The sequence below is a fragment of the Pteropus vampyrus genome, unplaced genomic scaffold (assembly GCF_000151845.1).
Source record: "Pteropus vampyrus isolate Shadow unplaced genomic scaffold, Pvam_2.0 Scaffold140, whole genome shotgun sequence".
NCBI lineage: Eukaryota > Metazoa > Chordata > Mammalia > Chiroptera > Pteropodidae > Pteropus > Pteropus vampyrus.
The window spans coordinates 2,018,966-2,032,233 of NW_011888921.1; the positions used below are offsets into that span (position 1 = coordinate 2,018,966).

Genomic DNA, 13,268 nt, shown 5'->3' on the forward strand with positions numbered 1-13,268 from the left:
GGCATATTAATGTGTATGGATTTTTAAAGTTTAAGAATCACTGAACTAAATAACTGGATTCCCCATTCAAACTACCTCATAACTATAAAAATAGAGTTGCCTTAAATATTAATGATTGTGGCCTTCTCTGTCTCCAGATCCAGTGATCATTCCTAACCTGCTTACATGCTTCCAACACTTTATATATAGCTTTATAAAATAATTACCTTTGTAAAAGCTAGAGGATGGTTCTCACCATTTTTTTATTCTCATCTGCTTAAGATCCATTTGATGATTTCTTTTCAAAAATTTTAAATATTTTTGTCTCTAGACTTCTAAGGTTCTGATGCTTACCAGAGCAGTATTTGTCTGGAAAGCAGACAACAAATATACTAATATGTGATCACATAGAGAAAAAGAGTCAGCATCTAGATAACAGAAGAAAATATACATGTAAGTACACTGCAGGTGGATGGTGGGCTAGCAGAGTACAAATTAAGAGAGAAGGGAGACCCTCGTCATTTAGAATATCAAGCTCAGTCAGTGGTCTTCTCCAACAATTCAGATAAGTGAAGGTCAAGAAAAGGCATGTTTTTGTGCATGTTTCCTAAGTACTTTTAATATAGTCATCCAAAGTGTACTTTTCCTAAGTCTTAACACATTCTAAAGTGGAAACCAATTAAAAGATTTATTTTTATATTCAAGCCCATCTTACAGAGAAAAGCCTCTGCTGGGTCTTAGAGCTTGGAGTGAAACCTTGGGGAAGATCATTTAAGTACCACTTAGCTCACTTCTAAAACCTGGGCAATCAATGGCAATGACAGTTTCTCTCATTTGAGTTTCAAGTAATTCTAAAGAAAAATTGATCACAGATAACCACTTTATAATTTTTAGCAGTGAGTAATCAAAAAATACATTTCTATTTCACATTTAAATTAAACACTCCTATGGGGCTGTTCTCTATAGCAGGGGTCCCCAACTCCTGGACCACGGACTGGTACCAATCCGTGGCCTGTTAGGAACTGGGCTGCACAGCAGGAGGTGAGCAGCAAGTGAGGGAGGTAAGCTTCATCTGTATTTGCAGCCACTCCCCAGTGCTAGCATCACTGCCTCAGCTCCACTTCAGATCATCAGGCATTAGATTCTCATAGGAGTACCACTGCTACAGAGGCTTCATAGGCGTCATAGTTTGCAATTCTTTAATTTCCCTAAACGTCAAAATTAAGAAAAGAGAATTCTTAAGAGAAAACCATTCCCCAAATAAGAGATTTAAAGTATAATGTGCTTCTGAGTTTCTTTAGTAAATCTCATTGCAATCCCCAAAATGTATGTCTTACAATGCATCCCATAGCTAGGTGAATGCATTCCAGTGGTATGCACCCCCACACGGTTGATAAGATTTTAAGATTTGAAAGGATTGCCAGGGTCCAAATCCCATTGATTAACTTCATGACCATGGGCAATCACCCTAACTATACTGCTTCAAGTTCCTTGTCTGGGTAATAGGAATCCTAACAGCAATAGTGCCTACTTCATAAGGTTATTGTCATGAAGATTAAATGAGTTAACCGCCCTAAAGGCTTAGCACAGTCTCTAGCATACAAAAAGGACCCAATAAATGTAAATGAGGTTAACATCAAACAAAGAAAAGAAACCTTACTATAAATCATTTTTGGGGGTGATCACTTCATAAGTATATAAATACCTAATCACTGTTGTACACCTGAAAATAATATACTACTATATGTCGACTGTAATTGAAAGATAAAAATTTTTAAAGTCTTGCAATTTAAATTATTGTCAGCAGATCTGTCTCTACTGCCTACAAAAGGGCATTGAGACAAGCTTCTTCTGAGATGACTTTTAACTAAAAGATCTTGTGATAAAGACACAAGCTAGCATACACCAATTCAAATTCCATTCATATAAAATAATTTCCTGATGCTGACTAAAACTATTATCTTCTGAAATATTACCTTTTTTTATACTTTATTTTTCAATTACAGCTGACATTCAATATTATATCAGTTTCAGGTATATAGCATAGTGGTAAAATATTATCTTTCCTAAACCCTAAACCCTCAAAGTCTATAGCTAAGAGCGTAAGCTATAAATTAGAAGCCAATCTCTTTATGTAGCGTTCCCACTAACAAAATCCCACATCACAAACTTCTAATAATGTTTCTTGTCCGCAGATTAATAACCTAGTTCAAAACCACATCATTTCCTTTTTCTGCCTCATTTCTTTCAAAGTGAAACATAATTTTTTCTTGAACCAGAACTAGAAATTTCTAGATTAACTAAGCAAATCATTACCAGAAATGCAATTTTATAATAAAAGTATTTCAGCAACTCAACAAAATATAAAATATCTTTGTGGTATCTGTTAATACATAAAAATAACCTAATACATATATAGTATATACTGCCTAAGTGGAAAATTAACTGTATAACTAGACATACAAACAGAAATCACTATAGATTCCATCAATGTCGTATTTTGAAGTCCAGTTAGAAACATTTAAAGAACTGTGACAATTCTTTAAGTCTTGGCCGGATGTCACAAACTACTTAGCACAGTTTTGTTTGGTCAACACAGTATTTTAAAAATTATTAAATTCAAATATCTTTAAGCGAGCCATTCCTTTTTTTTTTTTTTTTTTTTACTTGACAGGCCTTTAAAGACATTTTACTTTGCAAACCTTGATTAAGGCCCAGCCTTACAGAGAAGAGATCAAAAGATAATCATTAGTTAAATGGGTACCTCCTTCACTGATGGCCTGATAAAGTCCAGAGACTTGAAAATTATGGATACTAATAGTTACATTGAGGAATTCTTCTAGCGTGTTTGTTGGATTAGTTTAAAATATATGCTTTCAATGTATGCATCTAACAGTGAATCATTTGATTAGGATTACTGAGTTAAGACACATTTACAGCTGGATACTGAAAGAAACTGGAAAATAGAAAAACACTTTAAAACACGTACTTATCATATGAAGATTTGAATTAAAGTCTAAATTTTATATTATTTTCAAAAAATTAATAATATTTGGTCAATTGTTGGCTTTTCTTCATAGAATAGGAAGTGAATTTGCTCAATGCAATATTAAGAGAGGAACTAGTTTCTAGTAATGTATTTTAATGAATATTTATACATATACACACATAGAGACACACGCATATATACAAATACTCAGAGTAAGGACTGAGACAACTATTACTCTCATTCTTTTCAGTTCCATCGTACCTTCTGGGAGATTCCATTCCACTTAACAAATTAAGTCTAGGACCCAATTAAGAGAACAATGGGGAGGGTTTCCTAAAGCATTAGTTCATGTATCACTCCAGAGGTGTTAGGTTTTAGGCACTGATGAGGCACAAGCTGGCTGACTTTAGAGTCCAAACATTATTAGTTAAGTGTTCTTTTAAATTAACATGGAGGAATGCTTCCATTCAGATGGCCCCATTAAGTACACCCTTGTCTCCAGCTTCTTCTTCAGAACACATATACAAGGCACCTTGCAGTGAATTTGCTTCTGGAGGCTGTGCCCCTGAACTCTCATGAATGAGTCTTTCTGGAGCTTCTGGTGAATTTTCCCTCCATCTTGGACTTGAGCGTTGTTGGGAGACTTCCCAGAGTGATGGACATGGAGAAGGGAAACTCAGAGCAGATCGTGACAGGGGATCCTCTTGAAGGCCTGCTTCTTGAACACATCTGTTGGAAAGTACTTCTTTTTCTTTGGAATTCCGCCATTTCATCCTTCTGTTCTGAAACCAAATTTTCACCTATTGATAAATAATTAGACAAAATGATCACTTAGTTCATGTTACTTTGGCATTTTAAACTGTAATTTCTCCTATTTTGCCTTCTACAGAATATCTTATTATGAGAGCCAGCCCAGCAAAGTCCTTGTGGTTTTTCATATGTGCTCCTTCAAAAAAATCTGAGAAATTACTTTAGTACAATATTCCCCCACACAGTTAAGAAACGAAACTACCGTGGTAAATTAGTTATATCCTGTAAGTCTGACATCTTCAAGAATGATTTAACTCTCACATATTTTAAAATATCATTTAGTCTGTGCTAAATTATTTATTAAAAGGAAATGTTATCTACTAGTAATAGCATCTGAGTATTTATTTTGTACCAGGTGTCAGGCACTCTACTTGGATTATATAATTTGATCCTCACAATGACTGCAAAAAATCTTCATTTAACATCTAAGAAAACTGAACTTTAGAGCGATAAGTCAGTTCAAGGTCACACAGCTAGTGAAATGGAAACACGTAGACTTGAATCCATGACTGTTACACTCTAGTGTCCAAGCTCTTATAAATATTCAGACTTCATCAGGAACATTTTATAATGTTTTACTAAATTTCAGGCTTTATACAGTTTCTAAGTTTGATTATTCCCAGAATTTATCAAACTCGAATAATTGGGCTCAATAAATAACAACTGATTGTAATTAACCCAAAAGTACTTATGATGGCGGCTTCTAATTTGAGCCATATATCTTCCGGCTGCCCTACCTGAGCCTCTCTTTACTATTAACCTCCTTCTTTACCTACTGTGTAGTCAACTGTGCCTGAGCAGAAACCTTCACAATTGATTTTCTGATATTTCAAAAGCTAATCACATTGTTTTCCTGTGCATTATATTACATCCTTACATAAACAGTTTCATAGATAATCTATTTTCTAAAAAACTGGAAAATTTTTACCAAAAGAAATAATTATTAAAGTATAACCACCAAATATTTCTCCCAATGAAGGAAAATATTCTATTGAAGATATTCTATCTAGACAGGCAAAACAATTTCTTCATTATTTCAACTTGATTGGCAATGTTCAAAATGGCTAAAAAAGAAACCTACCCCAGGCGATTGAGTTTGAAAGACTGTATTTCAGTTACAATCCTGAGATTAAGGCTTTTCATAAGAAAACAGTACTAATGTGTACATACCAGAGCATTTGGTTCTATTCATGAACTCATTTATTATTTCCAGTGGGCATTTATGCCTAGAAAGCCCGCCAAGTATTTCTAATGGGTTTTCACTAAGACCATTATTTGTTCCCATTAGTGATTCTTGCCTTTCTCATCATATTCATTATTTTCATCTTCCTTTAGCTTTTCTGAATATCTAGACACTTTTTTTGAGTGTTATCTCAATTTTTAAAAAATCATGAGTTTCTTCATAATCAATGGTACTGGGACAAATGTACATATTTTGGAAAAGCCATACAACAGAAAATAAGAAGTTTATATACAAATAAAGACACCACAAACATATGAAAAAGTCGCCAACTACACAAAGAATTAAAAGCAAGGACTCAGAAGCTTTTTAGTTTGATGTAGTCCCACTTGTTTATTTTTGCTTTTCTTGCCCTTGCCCAGTATCCAAAAAGATATTACTAAGAAAGATCTCAAAGTTTTATGCTTTCTTCCAGGAGTTTCATGGTTTCAGAGCTAACATTTAAGTCTTTCATCCATTTTGAGTTTCTTTTTATATATGATGGAAGAAAAGTGGTCCAGTTTCGGTTTTTTGCACGTATCTGTCCAGTTTTCCCAACATTATTTATTGAAGAGACTGTCTTTACCTCACTGCATATTCTTGCCTCCTTTGTCGTAATTGACCACATAAGTGAGGGTTTATTTCTGGGCTCTCTATTCTGTTCCATTGATCTAATGTGTCTGTTTTTGTATCAGTATCATATTGTTTTGATTATTACAGCATTGTAGTATAATTTTAAATCAGGGAGTGTGATACCTCTAACTTTGCTCTTCTTTCTCAAGATTGCTTTGCTTATTTGAGATCTTTTGTGCTTCTATATAAATTTGAGTACTATTTGTACTTGTTCTGAGAAGAATGCCATTGGGAAAAGATATTTGCCAATTATATATCCAATAAGGAGCTAATATCCAATATGTATAAGGAACTCCTACAACTCAACGTCAAACAAAAATTAAAAAATTAGCAGAGGACCTGAAGACATTTCTCCGAAGACGACAGGCATATGAAAAGATGGTCAAGATCGCTAATCATCAGGGAAATGCAAATCAAAAGCACATGAGATATCACTTCATACCTGTAAAAATGGGTATTATCAAAAAGTCAACAAATAAGTGTTGATAAGGATGTCAAGAAAAGGGGAACTTCATGCACTGTTGGGTGGGACTGTAAATTTATATAGCCGCTATGCAAAACAGTATGGAAGTACCTCAAAAAATCAAAAACAGAGCTACCATACAACCCAGTGACCACTTCTGGGTTTTCATCCAAAGAAAACTAAAACACTAATTCAAAAAGACATGTACACATCCATATTCATTACATTATTTACAACAGCCAAAAGCAACCTATGTGTCCATTGACAGATGAAAGGATAAAAATGTGCTATATATACACAATGGAATATTATTCAGAAATAATAAAGAATGAATTGTTGCCATTTGCAACAACATGGATGAACCTAGAGGGTATTATGCTAAGTGAAATAAGTCAGAGAAAGACAAATACCATATGATTTCACTTACATGTGGAAACAAAAAAAAAGAACAAAAAAATAGAAATGGACTCAGATATAGAGAACAAACTAATGATTGCCAGAGGGGAAGTGAGTAGGGGATGAGTGAAAAGGTAAAGAGAAATATGAGGTATAAACTTCCAGTTACAAAATAAGCCATCGAGAGTGTACATCACAGGGAATATAGTCAATAATATCGTAATAACTGCACAGCGACAGATGGTTACTAGACTTACTGTGGTATCACACTGTAAGGTATAGAAATGTCAATGTTGTATACCTGAAACTGATATTGTATGCCAACTATACTTTAATAAAATAAAAAAAAGAGAGAGAGAGAGACTCATGTTCTTAGCAGCATTATTCAAAATAGCCAAAAGGTGGAAGCAACCCAAGTGTCTATTGGTGGATGAATGCATATTATTGAAATATTATTGAGCCTTAAAAAGGAAGGAAATTCTGACACATGCTACAACATGGATGAACCTTGAAGACATTATGCTAAGTGAGATAAGCCAGTCAAAAAAGGACAAATACAGTATGATTCCACTCATATAAGGTACCTAGAGAAGTCAAATTCATAGAGACAAAGAATAGAATGGTGGTTGCCAGGGCTTGGGGGAGGGAAGAATGGGAAGTCATTGTTTAATGGATACTAAAACTTTTTCAAGATGAAGAACATTCTAGAGATGGATGGTGGAGATGGTTGTACAACAATGTGAATATACTTAATGCCACTAAATTGTAAATTTAAAAAAGGTTAAAATGGCAAATTTTATGTTATGTATATTCTACCACAATAAAAAAAAGCCACAAACTTGGAGAGGATTTTTGCAACAGCTATAAAAGGAAAATGTTACTAACCATAATATTCCAAAATTTTTATTCACAGTCAAAAAAACTGCTACATATCAACGAAAAAGACAATATGATAGGAGAAAAAATGGTGCAGCCTTGAAAAGACCAATTCACAGATTAAAAATAGCCAGTAAAATGACTTTAAAAAAACCCAGTTCTGGTATTTAGGAAAATTCAAATTAAAAAACAATAAATATCATTTCCAATGAAGTTGACATTTTTAAAAATTATGAATAGTGGGGGGTTTGCAAAATGGGACTGCTTGTTATTAAGAGTGCAAATTTTATATAATTCAGTAGCTTGATATAATATTACACTTGTAAAGGAATTTTTTAATCTATCACAGTTTAAAATGTACATTAACACATAAATCCCACTCCTAGTTCTCTGTCTCACAGAAATATTTTTAAAGTGCATGAAGATATGCAGTAGTGAAAACCGGAAGTAACTTAAAGTTGAGGATGCCTAAATGAATTATGTGTATCTATGCAATGGTCTGTTATGAGATATTGAAAAAGAAGTAAATTTTTATGAACAGACATGGAAGGATGCATCTCATGACATTTGAATGGGGAGGGAAAAGGAAAGTGCAAAATAATAGGCATTGTCAGCAGCATTATTTATAATAGCCAAAAACTGGTAACAATCCAAATGCCCACCATTAGAATGTATAAGCTGGTACACCATGTGATGATGTACAGCAATCAGTAATGAGCTACTGTATATGCAACATGAATGAATCTCACAAACATAATGTTAAGTGAAAGAAGCCACATACCAAAGAATATGTACTGAATAATTTTATTTATACAAAGTACAAAAACAGGCAAAATTAGTCTATGCTGTTAGAAGTCATAGTGGAAGGAGCAGGTAGTGACAGGAAAGGGACATGCAGGGGCCACAGGTCCAGGTAAAGTTTTACTGTGTGATCTGGGTGCTGGTTACACAGGTGATTTGTACTGTTCTATAGAAAAAGTCAAAATATGCAGAGTATGGTCCCATTTTTATTTAAAAATATGTATACACAATTCTAGGTCTCAGCTATTTCATTTGTAAAATAGCGAGAAAAGTAGCTATCTCATACAGTCATTTTAAGGATAAACGACATCAAATGTAAAGGCACATGATAGTCGTTATGCAAGTGTTTGTGTTATTATCTGTTACTGCATATATAACACACATACCAATTTATTTTTAAACTAATACATGCTATCCAATAAATTCAAAGAGCCATTTAAAAAAAATGACAGTAGTAACCAAGGAGTTGGATTGGAAAAGGAGTAGATGAGTGTTCATTTTTTTTTTCATGAGACACATAGAATTTATTGGGATTAAAGTACTAGAGAGAAACATTCTTGGCAAAATATATTCTTTTATTTTTTATTTTTTTAATCTTTATTATGGTGACATTGATTAACAAAATCTGGTAAGTTTCAAGTGTACAATTCAACAGTAAGTCATATTTATATTGCACTGTATGTTCACCACCCATAGCTAGTTTTTTCTGTCACCACATATTTGACCCTTTTATCCCATCTACCTGTCCCGTCCCAACCCCCAGGTAACCACTAGTCTACTGTCCATGTCCATGAGTCTCTGTTTGTCACATTTGTTTGTTGCTTTTAGATTTATATCCCATGTATAAGTGATATCGTGTAGTTTTCAACTTTTTCTGTCTGGCTTATTTTGCTTAACATGATTATCTCAAAGCCATCCACTTTGTTGCAAATGGCAGTATTTCATCTCTTCTTACAGCTGAGTAATAGTCCATTGTATGTATGTACTACATCTACTTTATCCAATCATCTATTGATCTATTGTAGGACACTTCAGTTGCTTCCATGTCCTGGCCACTGTGAATAGTGCTGCTATGAACATCGGTGTGCAAATATCTTTTTAGACACATATTTTCAAGTCTTCGGGGTAAATACCCAGTAGAGGAATTGCTTTACCAATTTCTCTTTGAATTAATCATAATAAAAACCATGTATTAATTGTGTAATTAGATCCATAAGCAAATAAGAAAATGTTAAATTAATTCTGAGATGTTCACCAAATTTAATCAGATAAGAAGCATTCATTCCTGAGGCACCTCAATTTTAAAAACAATAATAATCAAATATGTAGAACAATGCCCCTGTAGAAAAGAAATGGAAGATAACATACAAATAGGAAAATAGTTTGTTTCCTTGGAGTGGAGAAATTATGGTCATCCTCCTCAAAAATATTCTTTCATATGCTTGGTGTGTTCTATTTTCAAGTCAATTTTTAAGATCATATGTACTATCAGAGATTTTCACATTTTCTCACAGCACTATCAGATCAAACCTAGCCACTATTCATCTTTAAATACCTCTTTCAAGTTCCTATTCAACCAAAGCCCCCTTCCAACCCTCTGACCTCCCAAACTTGCACATTTTCTCCCCTCTGATTCTAGAATTTCTGATCCATGCCAAGGGGTGCAGACCAGGCCTACCAAACCCCCATGTGGTTCTCACTCAAGCCCCACGATTCCTCTGTGGATCTGATAGCTCCATCACTAGACTCCCACGGCTATGTGGACCAGTCATACAGCTTTTTTCCAGAGATGGGAATTAATGTAAGGTTCCAGAGATCCATAATTTTGAGGACCACTGATCTAGCTCCTTTATATGGCAGTAAATCTAACCTGCCAGGTGCTTTCTCCTATATGATTATCTTATATTGGCATCTAACTATTCATGAGCTTCTGCTTTGTTTTCTCAGTGGCTTGTATAAATTCCTGGGGTGCAAATGATGTATCTTAACCAGCACTTATCAGTATTCCCCCTTACTGCCTACCTACTACAGTAGCTTGCATAGAATAGACTATCTAGACACAACTTCCTATTTATATGTCATATACCCAAAACTGCTTTGTGACATAGAATTCCTGTATTTGTCCCTGCTTTTTAAGTGAGACACTGAAGTACAGAGCAGTCAATTAAAGTTATGGACTTATTAATTACCACATAATGAGTAAAACACAGACTGGCTTATCTAGACCAATTTCCCTTGACTACAACACATACTGCTTCCTAAGACTAGAAAAAGTTGGGGTGGGGTGGAGAATGGGGAACAAATTACTTCCCTAGGGAAAGGAAGCAAGGTTAAGAAGAGTTTCATCCAAATATAACTGGTTTAACTAAAATCCAAAGTTAGAAACCAGGTAATTTGTACTGAGGGAAGAACAGAACATGGTAGCTAACACAGAACCTCGGTTAGCCCTTCAATACCTTTATACTAATTCAAAAAATCCAGGATGTAGCCCTGGACCAAGAAAGCCAGGTTGGCAAGCAGAGTACCTGCTGCGTTTCAGTTGCTACCATCCTCCTCAGCCAAGTGCTCTTGTGTAGTGAATATCCTGCACCACTGTACATGGTGGCTCTAGGCTAAGAAGAATGTAAACTCCAGAGTCAGGTTGCCTGGGCTGGGAATCCAGTTCCAAAGCAGCTTTACTATGTGACATTGGATCTACGTTTCTTCCTCTACATTTCTTCATTTGGAAAATGTGGATGATTCTAGTGCTTATTTCATATGGTGACTATAAGGATTGAACAGGAAATGCTAGAGGCTTACACTGCTAATTACTTATAATTAGCAGGCCAATCTTTAAATAGAGTATTCTGCATTTCCTGAAAGGCCAGAAAGTCTCATTCAAAATTATATGAAACATCAATGTACAAGAAAGCTTTCTAAGTGTTGCAAATATGAAATTACTTAACTATACTTGACATAAGCCCAAAGTGCAAAATAATGAAATCCATTAAGAGGCAATTGCACCACTCATTCATACCTTGATTTTGGTTGGAAATGAAGAAAAAGACAGGAAAATCAGTTCCTGTTTTTGTAGAGAATTAAGTAGCCTGCTTTTCTGAAAACACAGTAAATAATTTAATGATGTAAATGCCATATCCTTAGTATTTTTGTTCATTTAGGAAGAATTAATAAGGCGAAAACTTAGACTTCTCAGCAAATGAACCTATTTCCAAATCATAATTGTGACATATATTTATCTCTGCCCACTAAAAAAAAAAAATTATGAAAATCATTTCAATAATGCTTCAGGGCCCAGCCTAATACAATAAAAATATGCCAAGTGAATGGCTTTCATTGTATTCCTTCAGAAATCAGGAGCAGTGGACATCTTCCTGCTCATTAGTACCTGTGATTCCTTTAGTCCCAAGTTGATGGCAAGTTTCTTTCGGTCTGTTTTGCTGATATATTTCTGCTTCTGAAACATTTTCTCCAGAGCCTTCCTCTGGTCCTCGGAAAAGACGGCTCTTCTTAAAATACCCCTCCGAGCTTTGGAGTTAGAGTCCTGTGTCAGGAGAGGCAGCACACTCTCTTCTCCTAGAAGGGGAAAAAGATACAAAAGCCCAGTTAGCTTTTAGTGAGGATAAGTCAGTCTGTCTTTCCCAGGACAATATCCTCCTTCTTCATACCATGGACAAATTCTCTTGTCTCTGAACTCTGTGAACTTAGAATAGTACTTCTTTACTTCTTTTTGGTCATGGACTCCATTGAGAATCTGTTACTCTTTGCCCCACATTGGGGAAAAAATACATACACTTGTCCTGTCAATTTTGCATGCCATGTCAGAAAACCCACGGTCCTAGGTTACAAAGCTCCAATGTATAACAAGCAGAAAGTGGTTTAAACACATCATTTTTCTCTAAGTCTTCATTTATTCATTCTGTCAAGAAATTTTTGAACACTGACCACATTCCAGGCACTCTGCTCAACCCTACTCACTGGATAAGACGTAGGATTTATTGCACTTGTTACCTATAAAATCTAGTGGAAGGCATTTAATAAATTAGCATTGCAAGTGTAATAAAGTATTCCTAAAGAGTGTGCCTTAGGAGTACAAAACAAGGGGTCTAATCTTAATCTGCAGTGTCAGGGAAAGCTTGCAATAATCAGAGATGCTTAATTTGAGAAGGGAGGCTTGGAAGACCCTCAATCATCACCCCACTCCCTACAATTCAATTGACCAGCAACTCCTTCAAGTCCGAGGCATTTACTACTTTTTCTGTCCTTTTGTGGCTAACACAATACTGGTTCCCACCCTCTGAAAATTTCATTCATTATCCACCATTCATTCATTTATTCATCTCCCCAATCATGGTAGGCAGAATAATGGCCTTTCCAAAGATACTTACGTCCTAATTCTCATTCCCTAAAAATATGTTACATTACATGGCAAGGGGGAATTAGGGTTGTGGATGGAATTACAGTTGCTAACCAGCTGACCTTGAGATTAGGAGAGTATCCTGGAATATTTAAGTAAGCCCAATGTAATTACAAGGGTCCTTATAAGTAGAAGAGGGAGGCAAAAAAGGAAGTTATAGTCAGAGAGAGATTTGAAGACACTACACTTCTTGCTTTGATGATAGAGGAAGAAGCCATGAGCCAGGAAATTCAGACAGCCACTAGAAATTGGAAAGGGCAAGGAAACAGATTCTCCCCCAGAGCTTACAGAAGTAATGTAGCCCTGCTGACAACTTGATTTTAGATGGTGAAACCATTTCAGTCTTTATACCTCCATAATTGTAAGATAATAAGTTTGTATTATTTTCAGATGCTAGGTTTATGGAAATTTGTTACAGCAGCAAGAAGACAGTAATACACTGGGTATCAGGCTCACTGGGCTAATTGCTAGGGAAACCAGACAAACAGCACATGGTCCTTACCCTCAAGGAGCTCCCCTTCTCAGGGGAGGACATGAACATCACTCTAGAAATAGGTACCAGGGGATCAGGGACTCTAGTTTACAGCTGTAGCTGGTATGCATATTGGTGCTTAATAATTACTTCTAAATAAACAAGCAAATGAATGTTTTAAGTACTAGAATACAATAATCTATAAGAAAAAAAAAA

The 13,268-nt window shown here is 35.2% G+C and overlaps 1 protein-coding gene across 1 annotated transcript in view; it reads right to left on the reverse strand.

Moving 5' to 3' along the window:
• Positions 1–3,435: 3,435 nt before the first annotated feature.
• DBX2 (developing brain homeobox 2) overlaps positions 3,436–13,268 on the reverse strand; it is a 53,012-nt gene continuing 43,179 nt past the window's right edge. Inside the window, exons 5-6 of the mRNA XM_011368333.1 lie at positions 11,552–11,739; positions 3,436–3,768 (exon numbers count right to left, since the gene is read on the reverse strand). Of these exons, the coding sequence (XP_011366635.1) occupies positions 3,436–3,768; positions 11,552–11,739 (521 nt within the window). The remainder of the gene's footprint in view (positions 3,769–11,551; positions 11,740–13,268) is intronic.